This window comes from Phaenicophaeus curvirostris, chromosome 1 (genome assembly GCF_032191515.1).
Source record: "Phaenicophaeus curvirostris isolate KB17595 chromosome 1, BPBGC_Pcur_1.0, whole genome shotgun sequence".
Lineage (NCBI taxonomy): Eukaryota > Metazoa > Chordata > Aves > Cuculiformes > Cuculidae > Phaenicophaeus > Phaenicophaeus curvirostris.
In genome coordinates, this window is record NC_091392.1 from 76,977,195 (window position 1) to 76,995,749 (window position 18,555).

Sequence of the window (18,555 nt, forward strand, 5' to 3'; positions counted from 1 at the left end):
GAGGGAAAAAGACAGTGAAACAGTGGAGACATGTGCCATTTCCCTTTTTCCTCTTCTTTAACACATTACCTAAGCTCTAATCTTCCAAATATAAATGCAATTGTACCCCTGCAAAAGACCTACACCCTCCCTCCCCCAAAAATATGATCATTTGAAAGTCACCTCAGTGAAAAATATGGACTTGTAAGTACAGATCAATGCCCTCAGCTATATGCAACTGCAAGACCAATGCTCCAGCCTGCATGCCCTGCTCAGCGGAACTGCTACCACAAGCAGGAGAAATGTGCTTGCATAAAAGCAGTAGGAGCAAGCTCCAGGGTTTCCTCTTGTTTAACGTGGCTTTCTTCTCTGTTAATCAGCCACAAGAACTCTTTTCAGAGGTACAAACACACTGTAGACATGCTATAGGAAGAGATGCCTCAGATTTGCTGGGTATGTACAAAAAGAGCAGTAGCCACTTTGAGCCAATTCTCCCCAAATACTGAGGTGCCCTCACATACCCTTAGCGATTGTGCCACCAAGGAAGCAACTGCAAAGTTATCATTGCTCACTGATGAGGTCCAAAACTGTTTTTACACCTTCTTCTCTAAATAAGGAAGCTGCCTGTGAGGCCTCTGACTGCCCAATCAATTTGACTCCTTTACTTTCATCAGCCAATGAAACCTCACTCCTGCCTCCAGTCTTGGGTGACAGCATTCATCAGACCTCAGCCAGCCTGGGAGGACAGCAGGTTAGTGTTACAGCCAGGGCAGGCTTACCTTTGGCAAGCTGTTGATGTCAGAGTGATGATGTGGGGAGGGACAGCCTCTGCAGTATAAAGATGGGTCAATCAAATATAACTGCAGCTGCCCACCAGAAAGCCAGATCTACAAAACATGGTCCCCACCAGTTTGAGTTCTGCTGGCCTGTTTCTGCTTCCAACCAAACTGCTATTGGGCTTTAGTTTCATGTCAGCAATCTCTATTTACTTTCCAAAAATAAGCCTCTGCCACCATGCTGAAGGGAGGAAAACAAGAAGGGTGGTATTTTTAGGGCCATTAATTCTGACCACGTGCCCAGGAGGTGAACCGGATGGCCACTGCACAAAGACTTCTCATCACTATGTCCTGCGAAGCCAGCATTCACCGGACGTTGCCTGCTTTTGTTCTCCTGGGTTTTCTAGCTGGGATTACTTCAACACATCCAGTTGTAAGCAGAACTAATGGCACATTGCTGGAAAGAGGATGGCAATCTCTGTTGTCCAGGTCCATTTCTGGGATGTCAGGGGAGAAGTCAGATGTGAACTGGGAGAGTGACTATTTGCTAGGAATCAAGAGGCAGCGGAGGCTTTACTGCAACGTGGGCATCGGGTTTCACCTTCAAATCCTCCCAGATGGAAGGATAAGCGGAGTTCACAATGAAAACCAATACAGTGAGTTGCATCCAGAAATGAAATAGAGAGATGTCACTTAATTGCTGTGAACTCTAGTAATTACCCTTCACAGAATGCAAATTTTATTACTTGATATTATTAATCTGTGATTCATCTGTTGTATTTTAAAAGTCTCTAGGATCAATAAATATTAGAACTCTCCAGGCTGAAAAATGTCACATATGCTTAGACAAATTTAGACACAATTTATTTTTACTCTGCTGTACTTCACAGATTAGAAAAGACAAACCAGGTTGAAAACTGTCTCTCTGCTGCATTTGCTCACTCCTCACCTTCTCATTCACCTTTTGAATTTAAAAGGTTGTTGCTGAGCTCATAGTGCCAAGGCATGATTTTTGAATCCTAGTTGACTAGTGCCTTTGTGACATTCAGTCATGAAAGGGGCTTGCTGTCCCTGGTTTGCTTGTTCTCATGGACACTATTCTTTAATTGTAAGATTAAAAGAAAAACATTAGCCTTATGGATTCAAAATTCCTGCAGAGGGCAGTTGCTAGAATCTTCTGCAGTGAAGATATCACGAGGGACTTCAAAATGCAAGCCACATATCTCTAAAGCTCAATAACAAACATAATACTTGTAGCATATTATACAAAAATAATTTACATATTAGGAAGCTTAACAGTGTTTGATAGATCAAAAGAGTTTAATAGAGCAAAAGGATTATACAGCATGTGACTATGATTCCAGAATAATTATTTTAAAATCCTATGGCATGTGGGAAAAAAAAGATCTTCTTTGCATGCTTTTATTATGCTGGACTAGAGAGATAATTCTAATACAGAAAGTATGACAAGTTCATTAGGGTTCTAATATAAACCAGTTATAATCTGAATTGCCTTTGATTAACTGTAAATTCTGTGATAATACTTTTATTGAACTTCTTAATGTTTTAGGTCTCTTTGAAATATCCACCGTAGAGAGGGGTGTTGTCAGCCTGTTTGGTGTGAAAAGTGCTCTCTTCATCGCAATGAATAACAAAGGGAAACTATATGGAACGGTGAGTAGAAGTGCAAATAATTTTTCAAGGCTTAGAAAAAGGCTGCAAAGGTTTAGGAGTTTTGAGGTTTTTTCCCTCCTGGAGATTTCTGATTGCAAGCAGAGAAAACAACCTTTCAGCTACAGGGAGCCTGCCCAGCCCGGTAAGGTCAGTGTTAGTGTGAGAAGGGGCATGGCTGTTAGAGGTCTGATATTCTAATGCTTTCCAGCAGGATTGCACAGGAAGCACCCTAGGACAATGAATGTATTCTACAAATAGTACGGATTAATTAGGTAACTTCTTCTAAGGGCTCAGCACTGCAAGCATGTTCTGGTAAGACTGAACCCTGTTTTTCCTTTTTTGTGTTGTGTTGTACGTAAAGAAAAAAGACATGCTCTGCAAGAAACCCTAGGAGGTAAACCGTGTGTATATGTTCATGTGTGTATGTATATGTGATTGCATGTGTATGTGTGCGTGTACTGGTGCTTGTAGAACAGGTACAAGTGGAGTTATATATTACCATGAGTAAAATCATGACGACATGCCTCTCCCTACCCAAAACCAACCCCACTATGAAGAGTAAATAGGAAGTCTGCTTTGCGTAATAGGCATATGTGCCTGGGGTTATTTTAAGGACCAGTTTTGTAAGATCAATCGCAAAGAGCAAGAAAACAATAATAGCTGTCAACAATGGTGTGCAAATCACACTGAAACACCATCACGATCCTCCTCATCTAGAAAGTGACAGGTGTGCTATGTAAATCCAACTCAATCTCTGAGGCCTGAGCAAGGTGTCTCCAGTCTCAACATCCAGCTGAAAAGTTGCTTGAAATAGGATAGCTCAAGGCAATAGGCAAAGGCAGTCCTTCTCAAAGTAACGAATGACACTGATGGTATTCATCTTTTTTTGTCAAGAAACAACAAAGTAATTTCCTTTGAAATAGCTGCAATTTTGACAAAGCATTTCAGTTGCTTAATAATAATCTGTGAGATTCCTTCTCACAGAGATAATGAGTAGAACATTTTAGGGTTCATGTCTGATTTCAAGTATCTAATATGTGCCACAACGCCAACTGCTTTGCATGACTAGGCCTTTCTAAAGAATTACAGGGTCTGGCTTCAGAGTCCCTTTGATTTTTTTTTTCCCCCAGTTCCAATCCAGTCTTGCTCGTTTTCAAAAACATTTTTAAAAGCTGTAAGAGATGTGCATTTTCCCTTGCACAATGCAATGCCCTAAGTTAAACTCTTACAACTTTGAATGGTGTTATTAAAAATATATCTGAATAGAACAGTACTGGTGGTGTCTGAAGTGCCAGACATTTGATGAGAGGGGATTATTCTGCTTTCTCTTCTAATTCCCTTGGTGATATGCATTTATGTCCTGCTTTCTCTTGCACCTCTTCTCCCAGATAACTCCATCTCAGTGGATTTACATGGAGCCACATGAAGAAATATAAAACTATTTTCCTGCTGTGTATCCCACTCTGTGTTAAATATATAAATACTAATGATAAAAAAAAAAACCAAACACAAAAAAACCCCAGGAAATATTTAGTGCTGATCTGAGGTTTCATTTAAATGCCTTATTCAAGCAAATGGTTCTCCCTAGTCATTGCTGGTTTTGAGAGAATTTAACGTTTTGACAGCCAGCATATAATTCTTCTATAAATTACAGGACTTTGTACAGAGGCGAAGTGTGAAATAAAGCTACACTATTTGGACAAAACAACATGATGTTGATAGAAATCATCGCTTGAAATAAAATGAAGAACTCTATGATTTATGATTAATTAACTTGATCTGTCACAGTAAGTCCACAGTCTGTTATCTGGACAGGTGGCATCTGAGTTCATCTGACACCAAATTAGCATTGAGGAGGGAGATTTATTGTTGGATGCAGTCACCCCGGCACCACCTGTTGTACAAGGACTGCAACAAGTTCTTCTGTAAAAATGCTAGTAAGACAAATTACTCGAACCTTAGCGAAATATTTATTATACCTGCTTTGTTCTTCACCCCCTCCCTTCCTATTCTTTAGGCTGTTTTCCAAGATGAATGCAAATTTAAAGAAACCTTGCTGCCCAATAACTACAATGCATATGAATCAAATGCTTACCAAGGTGCTTACATTGCGCTCAGCAAACATGGGAGAGTCAAGAGAGGAAATAAGGTTTCTCCTGCTATGACAGTGACCCACTTTTTACCAAGAATATGAATAAAATCAAAGCAGAAGATTAGATCTCAAGAAAAACTGTTTCATTTTGCACGTGGGAATACTCCCAGGTAAAGTATTTATACTGTTCATTGGAAAAAAATCTATCTATGTATGTGTATATTTGGATAAGAATATTTGTACTAGATTCATGACATAGGACATGTATTAGTATGCTGCTTCTCTTCTACTCTTAACTTTTACGTGGCCGTGTGCCTCTCTTGGTGCTGAACAGAGAAAAATGCAAGCTGGAGTGTAAAGGAAGTATTTGGAAGACATAGTACTGTTGTGGGTAGTCATCTAATCAATCATAGATTATTTACTAAATAATATTCATTACCTCTGATAATAGCATAATGAGCTGTTTACATATTATGGGCCAAATCATTGGATGACTTTACTTCACCAGAGCTTCGAGCAGTTCACTCCATCTCAATATCTGCCTACACCTCCCCTTCTAAACTTTGTGTCTTTTCTTGTAAAGTCCTCAATTTATTTTGATCATTAGGGCATGAATTCCACAACTGTTTCCACTTAAGCAAAGAGTCTACCTGGAATCTCTCTGTCTCTGAAAGAATTCTTTAGGGTCTCCTCACATGAACTTGTCAAAATGAAGACCTAGAATCAATTTCCCTTAGGAGGCTCTACATGATAAATAAAAGGCGGGTCCCAAAAGCAAAATATATTTGGAGCTGAAGATTTTAAATGCCACTCCACTGGCATTTTATGAGCTTAGTGTAGACCCACTTCAGATACAGATGTGTACAACTTTAGCATAAATACATGTGTATATAAAGATATAGGATATGTCAGCGTGAGTCTTTGTTAATGACATACTTCTAATGAATCAATCACCCCAGCCTCTAGATGCCTAGGTGCCTTTTTATGTGTATACATGTGAAAGAACATAAATATTTAAAGGCATTGTACTTCATTTAGGTTGAACCTTGTTAATCTCTAAGAATTAGAACCAGTTTGCAGGATGCATTTTATAAAATGCATGAAATTCAATAATGCTTCCAGTAAAGGGCTATTTTAGAAAATGTCTCTTTTTTAAATTATCTTCTATTCATTGCTTTAAGTGTATTTATTTTTCCTGTATCATATCACACTGAGGTATGAAGGACAGAGGAAAAAGGAGGTTATACAAGAATGCCCTCCTGGGTTGAGGCAGAGGAATTTGTGCCACAATTCCAATTTGTGTCACTTGCAAAGCATCAGTTTCAAAGACAACACAGCAAGCTGTATGAAATACTCTCCAAAGCTATCCTAGAAGCTCTGCAAATAGCGCTTAACCTCGCCTTACCGTTTTGACAACCTTTTTCCAGATCACCAATGAAGCTGCATTCTCTGTGTCTTTGAAAAACTATTTTAAGAGGCCCTTAGTCAATAGTCACTATAAATGTCAGTTTCCAGAAGCCTTGGGATTCCTGCATTGATGGAATGCTCCTAAATTTGAAACTAGAAGCAATGCAATGTCCAGGTAGGAGCATTTTCAGCATAGATGGACCATGCTTCTGCAGAAGTGAACATCTGAGTAGAAGATAATCTCTCACATCCAGCCAAAATGCGGTTGTGTCCAGCCTTGATATATCATTCTATCTGCAGGAGGGGGTCTATTCATGAAGAATTTGAGTCTTCTGACATGCACGAAATACACTGTCAGAGTCAGACCCTCAGATGGAGTAAACCAGCCTAGTAAAACTATCAGTTTATAGAAGATAGCTGATTTGGCCCATCTACAAGGATGTATCTACAGCCATGTTTTCTGAAAAATAGTCAGGGCAGCTGTTCTGTGAACAAGATAGAGTTTTCCAGCTACTGTTGTGTGATTCATACTTGAATTAATTTTGCTCAAATGTAAGTGGTGATCACATTGTAAATTAAGAGAAAAAAGAATGGAATACTGCTTACTGTACAGACATGGGACTCTGGATATGGAAAAGGAAAGGAGTTACTCTTCATTTTCTGGTCTTGCAGTATGTAGAGAGAATATAAGTTGGCACGCATGGTTCACCCACTACGTGCGCAGCAGTTTGCTTTGGAAAAATGTGCATTTTAAGAGACAAAGAAGGAGGTTTTTAGTGGGGAGAGTGGGTCAGAGAAAAGTTTGGAGAATATCAGACAGTTACATTGACCTGGAGTCCCTAGATCTGCACTTCCGAAGACTACCAGTGTGCTGAAATACATTCGCTGGCAACCTGTATCTTTGTGTTATATTCCTAATTGTCTTTGAAATGAAGTTTGAAGGACTGAAGAGTACCTGGACACAGAAGAATCATAGTTTGAATGCTGACAGACAAGTTTATTTCTGGTGACAGCTTAAACCAATGTCTTTAGGATAGGATAAAGTCTGTGCAGTCAGGAGTAATTTATTGTTGCCAGTACTGATAAATAATGGGATAGCAGATATAAGAAGTGAGAGTTTGACTCACTGACTCCCTTTTGCACATACTGATCAACAGTGAGAACAAACCATAGACCAGGTCATAAGAGGGCTGTTTAGATGCAGTCTGCTGGGCTGAACTTGGTTTTAAGTTCAGAGATCCTTGCAGACGCAGTTTTGGTGGGTGTTTGGAGGGCCCCACCAGTCAGTCCTCTGAGTTACTCACTACAGCACTGTTTTTTCCTTATGATATTTCAATGCCAGACTGATCAACATTGGAGTCAACACTGAAATCTAAAAAGGCCTCAGTGCCCGGAATCTGGACTAATATGAGAGTCAATCACATCATTGCCAGAAATGACAGTGAAAGATGACACTGTAAGGAAAAGACAGGAAACCCCTTTAGCACAAATAGTGCAGCACTGAAGCCTTGGAGTGTTAGAACAGGTGGATACTTCAACACGGCTATGTTCAAGAGAGCAGTCAAGGCACGTGTTGACACACTGCTGTGGATATGCTAGCAGTTCTGCGGTATCTTACAGTAGCAGAATGCACTGTGGCAGCGTTCTAGGAGTTACGTATCTTGCCTGAGAAATGGCCTGACCTTGTGCCTCATGCTTGATTAATGAAATTCCACCTCTTCTCCCCAAGATGTTATAACCTGCATAGGAAAAGGAGGATTTAGGAAGACCATCACTCATTTTACACACCTCAGGATAAATTTGTTGAGCTGGCACACAGTAAAAAAATAAACCAACGCATTTGTAAACTGAATGTACATGATATGGAAGCTATGACGCAAATATGGGCATAGTCCATCAAACAAGCAAAACTTTCTTTGAAAGAGTAGTTCCATGGACACGCAACTATGCAAAGAATACTCACAAAAGTAAAGAAGTTTCCCAAATCAGGGCCAAATTAGTAACTTATTATTGACATGTTTTGTGATAGTCCCTTTCAAATGGGATTAATGCACGTGTGTGTTAACACAGTCACAAAATGGGTGACAAGCTTTGACAACAATGCTGTGAATGCCCTATACTGTAATTTGGGCACAGGATTCTCCTGTCGAGTTGATACCTATTTTCAAGGTTTCTTCTTCCATAAGCAAATCCCATTGCAATTTAAAACCTAAGCCACTTGTCTTGCCTAGAACTAAATCATGCTCTTAAATAATCAAATTTTCCCCAAATATGCAGAAATGCAGACACACACAGAGTGGAAAAGCAGGGTAATTTTTGTATACCTCACTAACTATTTCAATTCCAAGATTTTATTTTGCACAGTGAAATGGTGCCAAAGTTCTCATGTTAATTTTTTCCACTAAAATATACCTCATATTCTGACTCAATATGGACTCACAATTGAGACTGTAAATTTGCAAGAAACAAAACTATCTAATCAATTGTTTGTGAAAGTGCTTCTATTTTTTAGTATGTATGTGCTGCGCACAATAGTTTAATGTATCCATAAAATAAACTTTTATACATTTTTGTAGTGTTTTGACTCCAAATCCCTCCTAACATTTTTCTTCCTTGCTTCAGAGCTGATGTATTTAAAAAAAAAACAACAAACCAAACCAAAATACACATCCAGAGAGTTTTTATTCACCTCTAGAATCAGAGGCTATATGGTACACTTAAAATTGTCACAGACTTTTACGTTCTTGTCTGGGAAGTCATATGAGTGTCATGTTCATTATGGAGAAGCAGAAGTTTCACAGAAATAATGCTATGGCCCAATTAAAGGTGAGCCATCACCGTCACCTGCCTAAATTCTGATTTTTTTTACCTGGGGAGGCTCTAGTGCTGTTTTCCTGTTGACAATGCTCTTCAGTGTGCAACTGCCCATGTAAATCCTTCATTCATTAAATAAGTAATGGGTTTTTACTTTAAAATTGTGTTTTCTTCTTGATAAAGACTAAATTTGGAGGGCAGCCTCATGGAACCATTTGTGAAGGTTTTTTGCCTTACTGTGCATCAAAGTTGAGTACTTCGGAAACCTTGCTATATTTCAATGATTTGGTAAGATTTGTGTTCCTCCCTTTCACTCTCAAGCTTCCAGTTTATCAGTCCTGTTATGTGACTGCAGATCTCTCCCAGTCAGGGACCCAAACTGAAGTATTAGAAACCAATAGCTGGGAAACTGCTCCCTGCTTCTTGGTTCAAGTGTGCTGTTTAATCCATACCAGCGCAATATTGCAGAGTGGACAGGCTTTCAATGGTCTGATTGCTGGTGGCCCTTCTCAGGAGAGTAAGAATATCAGCACCACCACATTGGCTAAATGCCATACTCTGCATTTGTGTTTCAGCTGCCTACACTCCTGCACAATAACTCCCTTTGTTTACAAATTGCCATATCTTCTTGCTCTCTGTATGTGTCATGTTTCACATGAGGGTTAAGCAATGGGTGTCTCTGCTATAGAAGTGCCTTATTTACAGCTCTGAAGGCTGGTCACTGGAGGCAGAAGTGGGAACAGGAGAAGATGCAGAGCCCACGCATAGTGATGGGAAACAACAGGGCAAACAAACAGCTAACTTAAAATCTGGTAAGGAGTCATCTGTGAAGGTTAGGAAAAGGCTACATGTGACAACCTCACAAGACACTCCCTCAGACGCAGGCTAGTCTCTTCCCACTGTATTGCATTTTGCCCATTGATGCTCTCTGGATACACCTAGGTGAGTGCACAGGTGTCCTGGAAGTCATGGACAGTCCCATGTTCCTTTCTCACTATGTGCTTTCATCTCAGGGGATGAAAAATGTTCAGGGAATTTGAGGGACCAAGAGATGATGGCTAAGAACAACATCTCCAGGAAGACCAGGAAAAAAATTGGCTGAATGCTGCATGGTTTACGCTATTTCATGCTTTCTTCCAAGTAATATGAAACTTATTGTTGTACCTACTCATACAGGTACAGCTGTGACACAGTAGCCTTATCCTTCTTTTTACCACTTTGACTTGGGTTCACTTCTCAGCAGTTCTGCACTGCTTACCCCAGGCTGTAAGGCTGTAGGATGCTTGTCCTAGAAGGAGAATATTTAATAGACTAAAGAAAAAGCAATTTAAGAAAAATATTTAATCAAATGGCTTTAAAATGGACCTCTCCTATCTCCCTGCACTAATCCCATCCCTCTTCTTTCTTCCACATCTTTTCTTTACCTGTCACTGAAAAACTGCTCCTCTGAAAAGTCTCCCCCTATACCCAGAGCAGAGCAAAATATCTCAGCATGTCCTTTCCTTCTCCCAAGTCATGATGCCCTCTGTGTCCCCGGCCTGAAACCATTGGCAGAGACCCATAATCTGTCTGCTTACACAGGCTCTGGCTTCTCTGATGATCCACCATCTCTATGAGGCAACAGATGCTGTTTTCATTAGCTTGTTGAGCCTGGGTGGTCAATAGCTCCTGATGGACAGGCCAGCCCTGAGCTGGCTGGAGCTTACAGAAAGTTAAGGGCTAAATAGGAGTTGCCCTGGGAACATCCTGATCATGAAATCACAAAATCACAAGGTTGGAAAAGACCTCTAGGATCATCGAGTCCAATCATTCCTATCAACCACTGAACCATGACCCTCAGCACCTCATCCACCCATCTTTTAAATACCTCCAGGAATGGTGATTCAATCACCTCGGGCAGCCTGTTCTAGTGCCCAATGACCCTTTCTGTGAAAATTTTTTTTTCTGATGTCCAGCCTGAACCTCCCCTGGCAGAGCTTGAGGCCATTCCCCCTTGTCCTGTCCCCTGACACTTGGGAGAAGAGGCCAGCTCAATATATATCAGAAATATTTAGACTAGAAGGGATTTCTGAAGGGCTTGAACCCAATTCCAGCTTAATGCAGGATCAAATTCAAAGCTAGGGGAGCTTCTATCAAGAAGAATCCCCTCTGTCCACCCCTTCGAAAAATCCCTGCAGTAGCCTCATGATTAGTTAAGTTTGGGATGAAACTCTGGATAGCAACTCAAAAGGGATCAGTCACAGAGAAATGTCTTACGGGGATCACCAGAACAGCTCATGCTTTGCTGGAAAGCAGTCTAAGAAGTGATAACATCCTACTATTGACCTCGACATAAGCCACATCTGCTCTGTGCACTGAGCAGAGAATGGCTTTCGTACTGGAAATCACCCCTGCCAACAGAAATGACTGCTGCAGCCATTTGACGGACTCATTTTGCAGAAAGGGAAAAGAAAAAAAATGTTTTCTGTCAATTTAGGGGTGCAAGTTTACCTCAGTTGCAGATGTACAAGTTTTGGAGGAGGACATTGTTACAAGAATTGCACAACTTCAGTGCAACCCCAGACTACTTTCTGGGAACAGAGCAGCATCAGAATCTGAAATGGGGCTGACACCTAACGCATGCTAGAGACAGGTAGAAAGAGTCTGACCTCCCGAGGCTGAGTACTGCACGTTTTTATTGACTGCTATTATTATTGCCCTCTGGTGGCTATTTTGTTAGTTAGCAACTAGATGTCTGAGACCAAGTATGGCTTCTGTATCCATGTGTCTGGGCACAAGCAGGAAAGGAGGCGATCATCTCATGGCTGTGATTGGATAAAAGGCTTCAGGTCCCTCGATGTGTTAGCGTCTGTTGCACCTATGTATAGGAAAGCCACTTGCACAGGTTGTCTAAGGAAGTTGTGGCTGTCCCTTCCCTGGAGGTATTCAAGGCCAGGTGGGATGGGGCCTTGGGAAGCCTGATGTAGTAGGAGGTGTCCCTGTCCATGGCAGAGGGGTTGGAACTGGATGATCTTTAAGGTCCCTTCCAACACAAACCTCTCTATGATTCTCTGAAAGTCGCTATTTCAACTGGGGAGTGACAGAACACAGGATTTAGGATTCAGGTATCTTCTTGATGTGCAGCTTTGCTTAACACTAGGCAGGTAAAATGATCATGAAAACTACTTTATTTTTACTCCAAATTTTTCAGCCTGAAGATTTGATGAGGTTTCTGCGAACATAAGACCTGAGGCTATGCATCAAAAGCAGCACTGCATGGGATACCTTAAAGGATGCAAAATGATGCTGAATCCCCCTGCTGTTCCTTGTGACAGCTTTGTCAGGAAATACTGTTTAGCGCCACGGAGCTTCTTGAGCGGGAAAGCAGAAAGTAGTGGCCAAATTATAATGAAAGAGCAATGTTAAATCATGTTAAGAAATCCTTTTTCTTTCCCCTGTTATATCACTAAGTGCATGTTTAGGGACAGTACTGTGGGACCATAAGTGATCCCAGGAATGATCGAGTCTCTTGTTCATTGACTGCCAGAGATGCTCTTCGAAGGAGCAGGAGCCCCAGGGAAAATGCTGATGCTCTAGCTGCCACGAGGCAGTGTGCCACCTGCGAAAACGGTAATTTGGGGGAAGGAGGGGAATGCAGAAGGGAAAAAATCACAGGAGGGGTCACTCATGCACTTAGAAACAAGCATATTGTTAAGAAATTCACTGAACAGTGATTTACTTTACCAGCAAAATCTATAGAGTGCTATAGCCACTTCTCCATCAACTACTGAGCTAGCACAGTTTTTCTAGAAGACTGGCAGCTACTGTGCTAGTTTCATGAAAAAATGTAGCCATATCTTTCCTCAGAGTTAAAAAAAAGGTTTTCAAATCAGATTCTCCTTTCAGATAAGTCGTTTCCTTTGAAGATGCAAACAGGTACATCAGAAAAGTGATAACTGAAAATATTCCTGTTTTCAGAAATTTTCACCCTTTTTTTTCAGATCAAGAAGGTTTATGGCAGAAGGCATAAAATTTTATTTAATGGGTCCTTGTTTTCAATGTTGTAGGAAAAGAAAAAAAATCTCACTAACTTATATGATAGGTCTGTGGACATCTTAGTGTTAATTCATTTTTCTTTCATTTGAAAGTGAATCTACTGGGCTTACACAGACAGAGACCAAAGGGCCAGCCTGTATGTTATGTACATAAATGTCACCTGACATTTATGTTGCTATATGGAAGCAGGTTCAGGCTTGCTAAGACTATTTAATTTAAGCCTCCAGTCCCGTCTGTGTGAAATTATGCACAAGACCCCCAATGGTGATCCTTCAAGTGGGAGGATGGGTTGGGATGCTATGTTGATCTCTCACAGGATTGTGAGGATATAATTGTCTCCTGGTCCCTTTCTCCTTATTGGAACTTTGTGTTATATGGAGGAGACCATAGAGAGTACACCACGGGGTCTTCAGTTTCCCTGGAAAGTCTGTTTTTTAGGAACCACAATGAGAAACCACAATGAAGGTGAGAGCTTGGCCCAGTCTCTACATCAGATAAAGTCAATCTTGCAGAAGGCCAGGACCATAACCCCAGCTAAAGCTGCCTCCAGGGCCCGGTCTTGTTTAAACCAGCCTGGACTAGGACAAAGATGAGCGAAGATATTAGAGCTTCTGAACAGCACAGGCTGGGGCAGCAGTAGTGAAGCAGGATGCTCTGGAGCAACATTTTTCTTTAAAGAGAGAAGGGCGTGTTCCAGAAAAAAAACATCAAGGGAGAAGGGGCTGAAAGATGCAGGGGGAAGAAAAGTAGAGGAAACGGGGAAGGCAGGCAAGATAAAATCAATGCCTGATGAAAACACAAATGACACCAAACAGATTTTTTTTTACCTAATTCCTATGTCTATGAAAAAAGTCATCTGACTGGAAATGAAAGCACTGCAGAGCAGGCAGTACCTATGCAGTCACCATGGTGATGGTGCCTTAGCCCTCCTGGTTAAGCTGTGCATCTGCCCGCCTGGGCACCTCACAGTCCAGGGAGGCCAGGCCAGCCCTTTGTCCCTGCCAGTCCCACCATCCCTCTGCACTGCTCCCTGAGGGCAAGCGTAGGACTTCCTAAGTCCTGAGATGAGTGTCATGGGGCTGCTTTCTGGCCACAGAGGGCATTGGTGCAATGAGTCCTTATGAGAGACCAGCCTTCCCCTGGGCTCTGGCATCCACACAGTGCTAAGCCCTTAAGCAAACCTCATGGTCCCCCTCTAGCCTGCCTCGTATGGGGCAGCCTGAACCCTCCCTGTCATCGCCCCCCAGCTCAAAGTCATTCCTGCCTTGCCCCTTTCCATTTTACTGTCCCTTTTCTGGCTTTGCATCCCATAAAACCCCACCAGTGCCCCATAGTAATGTAGTCTGTCAACAGCAAGTCCCTCCTAATCCCTGATCAGGGTGAGGATCTGCCTGGCTGGGCAGAGAGCCTGCTGTCAGAGCCCTGGGGGCACTAATTAGTCATAATGCCCGTGACCAACCTCACCCAGGAGCTCCTGGATTGAGAGACTTAAGTGTAAATCTGGAGATGAACAACATGTTTCTCTGGATACTGGCAATAGTACGGAGAGTTTAGCATGAATTTTCATGAATTTAGCATGAATTTTCACAATTCTGCACAATATTTCTAATTCTTGAACTTCAGGAGAACAAAACCTCTGGGAAAAAAGGGTCTGTAACTGGAAAGGCAGTAAGGAACAGTTTATAGGGTGATGAACTAGCATTTCAGAGTCGCAGGCTGAGTTCTCAGCTCCACCACAGGCTTCCTATGTGACCGTGGACAATGCACTGAGTTTCTGCACTGTGCCTTGTATGCAAGGAATGCAGCAGAACGAACAGAATAGAAAACTAAGTTATCTATATGTACTGGATTGGGACACCTCTGTTAAATGGGGAGTGGACAAATCCCTCAGCAATGTATTTTTCACATCCTGATAATACCACTTCCATCTTCTGTATGTTGACTTTCATGCGCTGAAACTGCAGCCAGATTTTCTGCCTCATCTCCTCCAGGCTGTATAAACCCTGCTCCAACAGCATCTCCTTGTGTGTCATGAGCTGCAATCTGCATAACTCTTAGTGGCCCTTCACTGGACTTGCTACTCACTCTATTGCAACATGGAGTTCAAAACTAGACACAGTGTCAGATGTGGCCTCACAAAAGTGAAATAAACATTTCCTTCAATCTGTTGGCTGTGCTTTTGCTAATGCAATCCAATACAACATTGTTTTTTAATGGTTGCATTCAATATCTTTCTTACACTAAGGAATCTCAGAGGGTAAGGAGTGGCAAAAGCAGAGAGCTGGGGGATTTCCCCTCCAGCCTCTCAAGGGACCTGACAGTCATTCAAGACAGTTTTGTGTAAGAGCATGACAACAGAATGAGAGTGTTGTCTGGATTTCATAAAGTGTTTTGCAAACATAATAAATTGTCGTGAAACAATCCAATTCCTGCAGAACTTAGCAATGCTTGACTCCATACCCATTGTTGCTAAGGAAAGCAGAGGATAAGCTGGTGAAGGGGCTGGAGAACAGGCCTTATGAGGAGCGGCTAAGGGAGCTGGGGTTGTTTAGCCTGGAGAAGAGGAGGCTGAGGGGTGACCTCATTGCTCTCTACAATTACCTGAAAGGAGGTTGTAGAGAGGAGGGTGCTGGCCTCTTCTTCCAAGTGACAGGGGACAGGACAAGAGGGAATGGCCTCAAGCTCCGCCAGGGGAGGTTTAGGTTGGACGTTAGGAAAAAATTCTTTACAGAAAGGGCCATTGGGCACTGGAACAGGCTGCCCAGGGAGGTGGTTGAGTCACCTTCCCTGGAGGTGTTTAAGGCACGGGTGGACGAGGTGCTGAGGGATATGGTTTAGTGTTTGATAGGAACGGTTGGACTCGATGATCCGGTGGGTCTCTTCCAACCTGGTTATTCTGTGATTCTGTGATATTCAGCATCTGTGATAGACAATTACAGACCATGGCCTAAAGGTGTCTCAGTGACTTCAGAGGAACGGTCAGTATTCATCATATAACTTAAGGTATGTTCATAAGAACAAATAAATAGCTCAAATAATAGCTCAAATCTCTACTTTGCATTCTCTACTTTCTTAGCTTTCCTTTTGGCATTGACTGAAGCTACCACCTCTGCATCAGTTTAAACAACAGAAATAGGTGCCAGGTATTGTACTAGAGATCACTTTATTTCTTGAAAAAATGACCCAACTGTAAGCTCAAGTGTCTCAAGTTTGGAATCACAAATGACTCAGCAGAAGCCAAGAGGATGTTTGGTTTCCCTGTCAGAATGCAAGAGGGAAGGGTGAAATGAGGATCTCTTCCAGCTGTTGGGCAGCTGAGGGAGAGATTGAAGCAAAACAATGTGGGAATCTCTAGGCTAATATATGTAATGCAACATGGAGTAACAGTTGCCTGCAATGACCAATCCTGGCTGATGAAATGACTGTCACTGGAAAAAAATCCTAAAACCAAACAAGCAAGTATGCAACAATAATCAGAGATCTCTTTTTTCTCTCCAGCCAAGCTCTGCATCCAGCTCAGGCAAAAAACATGCATGTTTTGGGAGCCGTAGACTGCTGAAAAGTGTTTGGCCAAAATCCAAGGAGTCAATAAACCCAGATGAGTTGAACAAGCTGTGTCCTTGGATTATGAGACGTGAGCATATTATTCAATCCTGAACAGCATGCATGCGTATTATTGTTGGTTATTTTTTAGTTACAGGGTGTAGGCAAAAATTCCTTGATCAGGACTATATTTCTTTCCTCTAAATTAACTGTTTACAATTCACAATTTTATTGTGTGTTTTTGATTTTATGGGTCAGAGCTTGCAGCACCAGAATAGCACCTCCAATGACAATGTGACCATACTAATTTACATCAAATGAGAAAATATTAGCAATAACGTATAAACCATCAGAATAGTTTGCAATTACATTTGTTTCAGGATTGTCTGGACAAAAACATCTTTTTTTTCTTAAATATTTGTTATGAGAAGTGATCCACCCTGAGATATTCCAGGTGCTCGAATCCTCTTTTTTCTCCTGTTGTTGCTCTGTGACCTGGGCTCAGGGCTCACTGCACCAATACAAATCTTCCAGTTTATCGAAGAGGCAACAGGTCTGCTCCTAAAATTAAGGGAGGTAGTTGTGATATCCAGCATAACCAGCATTCAGTGAAATCATCTTTTTCAATAGCAGTTTAACTACCTCACCTACCCAGTGAGGGACAAGATAGCTTACATTTACCACAGGGCCAAAAACCAAGCAGTTACTGCAAAGTAATAAACACATGACAAATCCTTCCCCTACCTTGATTCTTGGTGATGCTTCGATGCAGACAGACATTCAGATCCTAGGCTGAGCTGATGAGAACAACAAGTAGCACAAGCAACTTATTTGACTACAACCTCATTAATTTGCCTGGTTTGATCCACAGTCGCTTAGTGAAAATATGTCATGTACTTCTGCACCTTGATATAACCATGTAGGCAATCCTGTGCAAAAGCACTTAATCCAGTGCCAGGCTAACAGCAATACTGGAAAACAGAAAACTTGACATAGAACAAGATTTTTTGCAAAATGAAACAGCTGGTCAGACTACTTTCAGCCACCTTGCAGTGTAATACAACAGAAGATGAATACATGAACTGGCTTTCTTGTTGAGGCTGTATATCTGGATCCTTGGTATTCCAAAGAACTTAGAGAAAGCACACCAGGAGAAACAATAGGCATTTTTAGACATGTGACCTCATTAGGCAGGTCAGCAGAACTGCATATGGCCATGACAGACAAACTGTAGCACAGGGAAGATTTTAACCTCTAGACAGGTAAGCTGCAGCCCTTCCGTGCCAGTTGACCAGGAAACATCATTTGCAAAGGCAACAACTAAAGCAATAGAAAATATGCAAAAGGAAAGGGGATATGTGTGAGGCATGTAAGACTATAAATCTTGAGCAAATCTATAGACGTTGTGTTGTAGATTTTCAATAGAAACTTGTAGATTTCAAAAGAAGACATGGTTAATATCAAATAGGATTTATCTTCTATATCCCTGTAACAATCAACATGCAGGTCTTCAGGCCACTTGTGTGACTGTGAAACTTCTTCTGTATGAAATTTCTTATGTTTTGCATTCTGCACAACCTCAGCCTATCTCGAACTGGTCATCAGCTGTTGTGAAGGTGTTAACTTGAATTAATTTCCATTTTTTCCCCAGCACTGGAGACTGAGAGATGAATGAACCACAGAGAAGTTGTGTTGAAGTGATATCATGTCAAAGAGTCATAGACACATTAAGGCTAGACAGGTGGCTAGACAGCCTCTGGCATGTTAGAAGCTCCATTATGGCTATGGAAAGGATAATATAGAAGAGTCAGCCAGCAAATCTTTGGTATTGGAAAACTGAGTCCAAAACTTCAATAAAGACAATAAAAACAGATTGTTTGTCTTCTTTGAAACAGAATGCATTTCCCAACCAGCCCTGGCACGACATCAGCTTGTACAAGCTGCAAAAATGGCCAAAGATCAATACAGTCCAGGTGCAGGATCAGTGTCCCAGCAGCTGATGAACTTGAGCATCCAGGCATGACGTGTCACTCAAGTTCCTTTTGCCAGCAGCATGACAGGCTAAGAAGGCAACACAAAGAACAATCACATCTGCAGTACACAAATACCGCAGCTGCAAATCTACCTGAAAAGCCATTCTGTGATGGAAATACAGATTCCCCTGATAGTTCAAGACATATCTTTGCCAGATTTCCAACAGTTCTAAGCAATCCTTGTCTATATGCTCCAGGTGCA

At 41.6% G+C, this 18,555-nt stretch overlaps 1 protein-coding gene across 4 annotated transcripts; it reads left to right on the forward strand.

The window, feature by feature from the left end:
• The first annotated feature begins 865 nt into the window (after nucleotides 1–865).
• Nucleotides 866–18,185, forward strand: FGF6 (fibroblast growth factor 6). 4 transcript variants are annotated; one of them, XR_011337939.1, is made up of 4 exons: nucleotides 866–1,411; nucleotides 2,326–2,429; nucleotides 4,447–4,691; nucleotides 17,972–18,185. XR_011337939.1 is itself a non-coding variant. In XM_069863197.1 (4 exons), exons 1-4 carry the CDS (start codon nucleotides 1,072–1,074, stop codon nucleotides 17,989–17,991), a joined length of 600 nt encoding a protein of 199 aa, XP_069719298.1. In that variant the 5' UTR covers nucleotides 866–1,071; the 3' UTR covers nucleotides 17,992–18,185. The 4 variants fall into 4 exon arrangements, 2 of the variants coding, with proteins under 2 accessions (XP_069719298.1, XP_069719285.1); XR_011337938.1 differs by lacking the exon at nucleotides 17,972–18,185 and adding an exon at nucleotides 16,276–16,359; XM_069863197.1 differs by lacking the exon at nucleotides 4,447–4,691 and adding an exon at nucleotides 16,276–16,411.
• The last annotated feature ends 370 nt before the right edge of the window (nucleotides 18,186–18,555 follow it).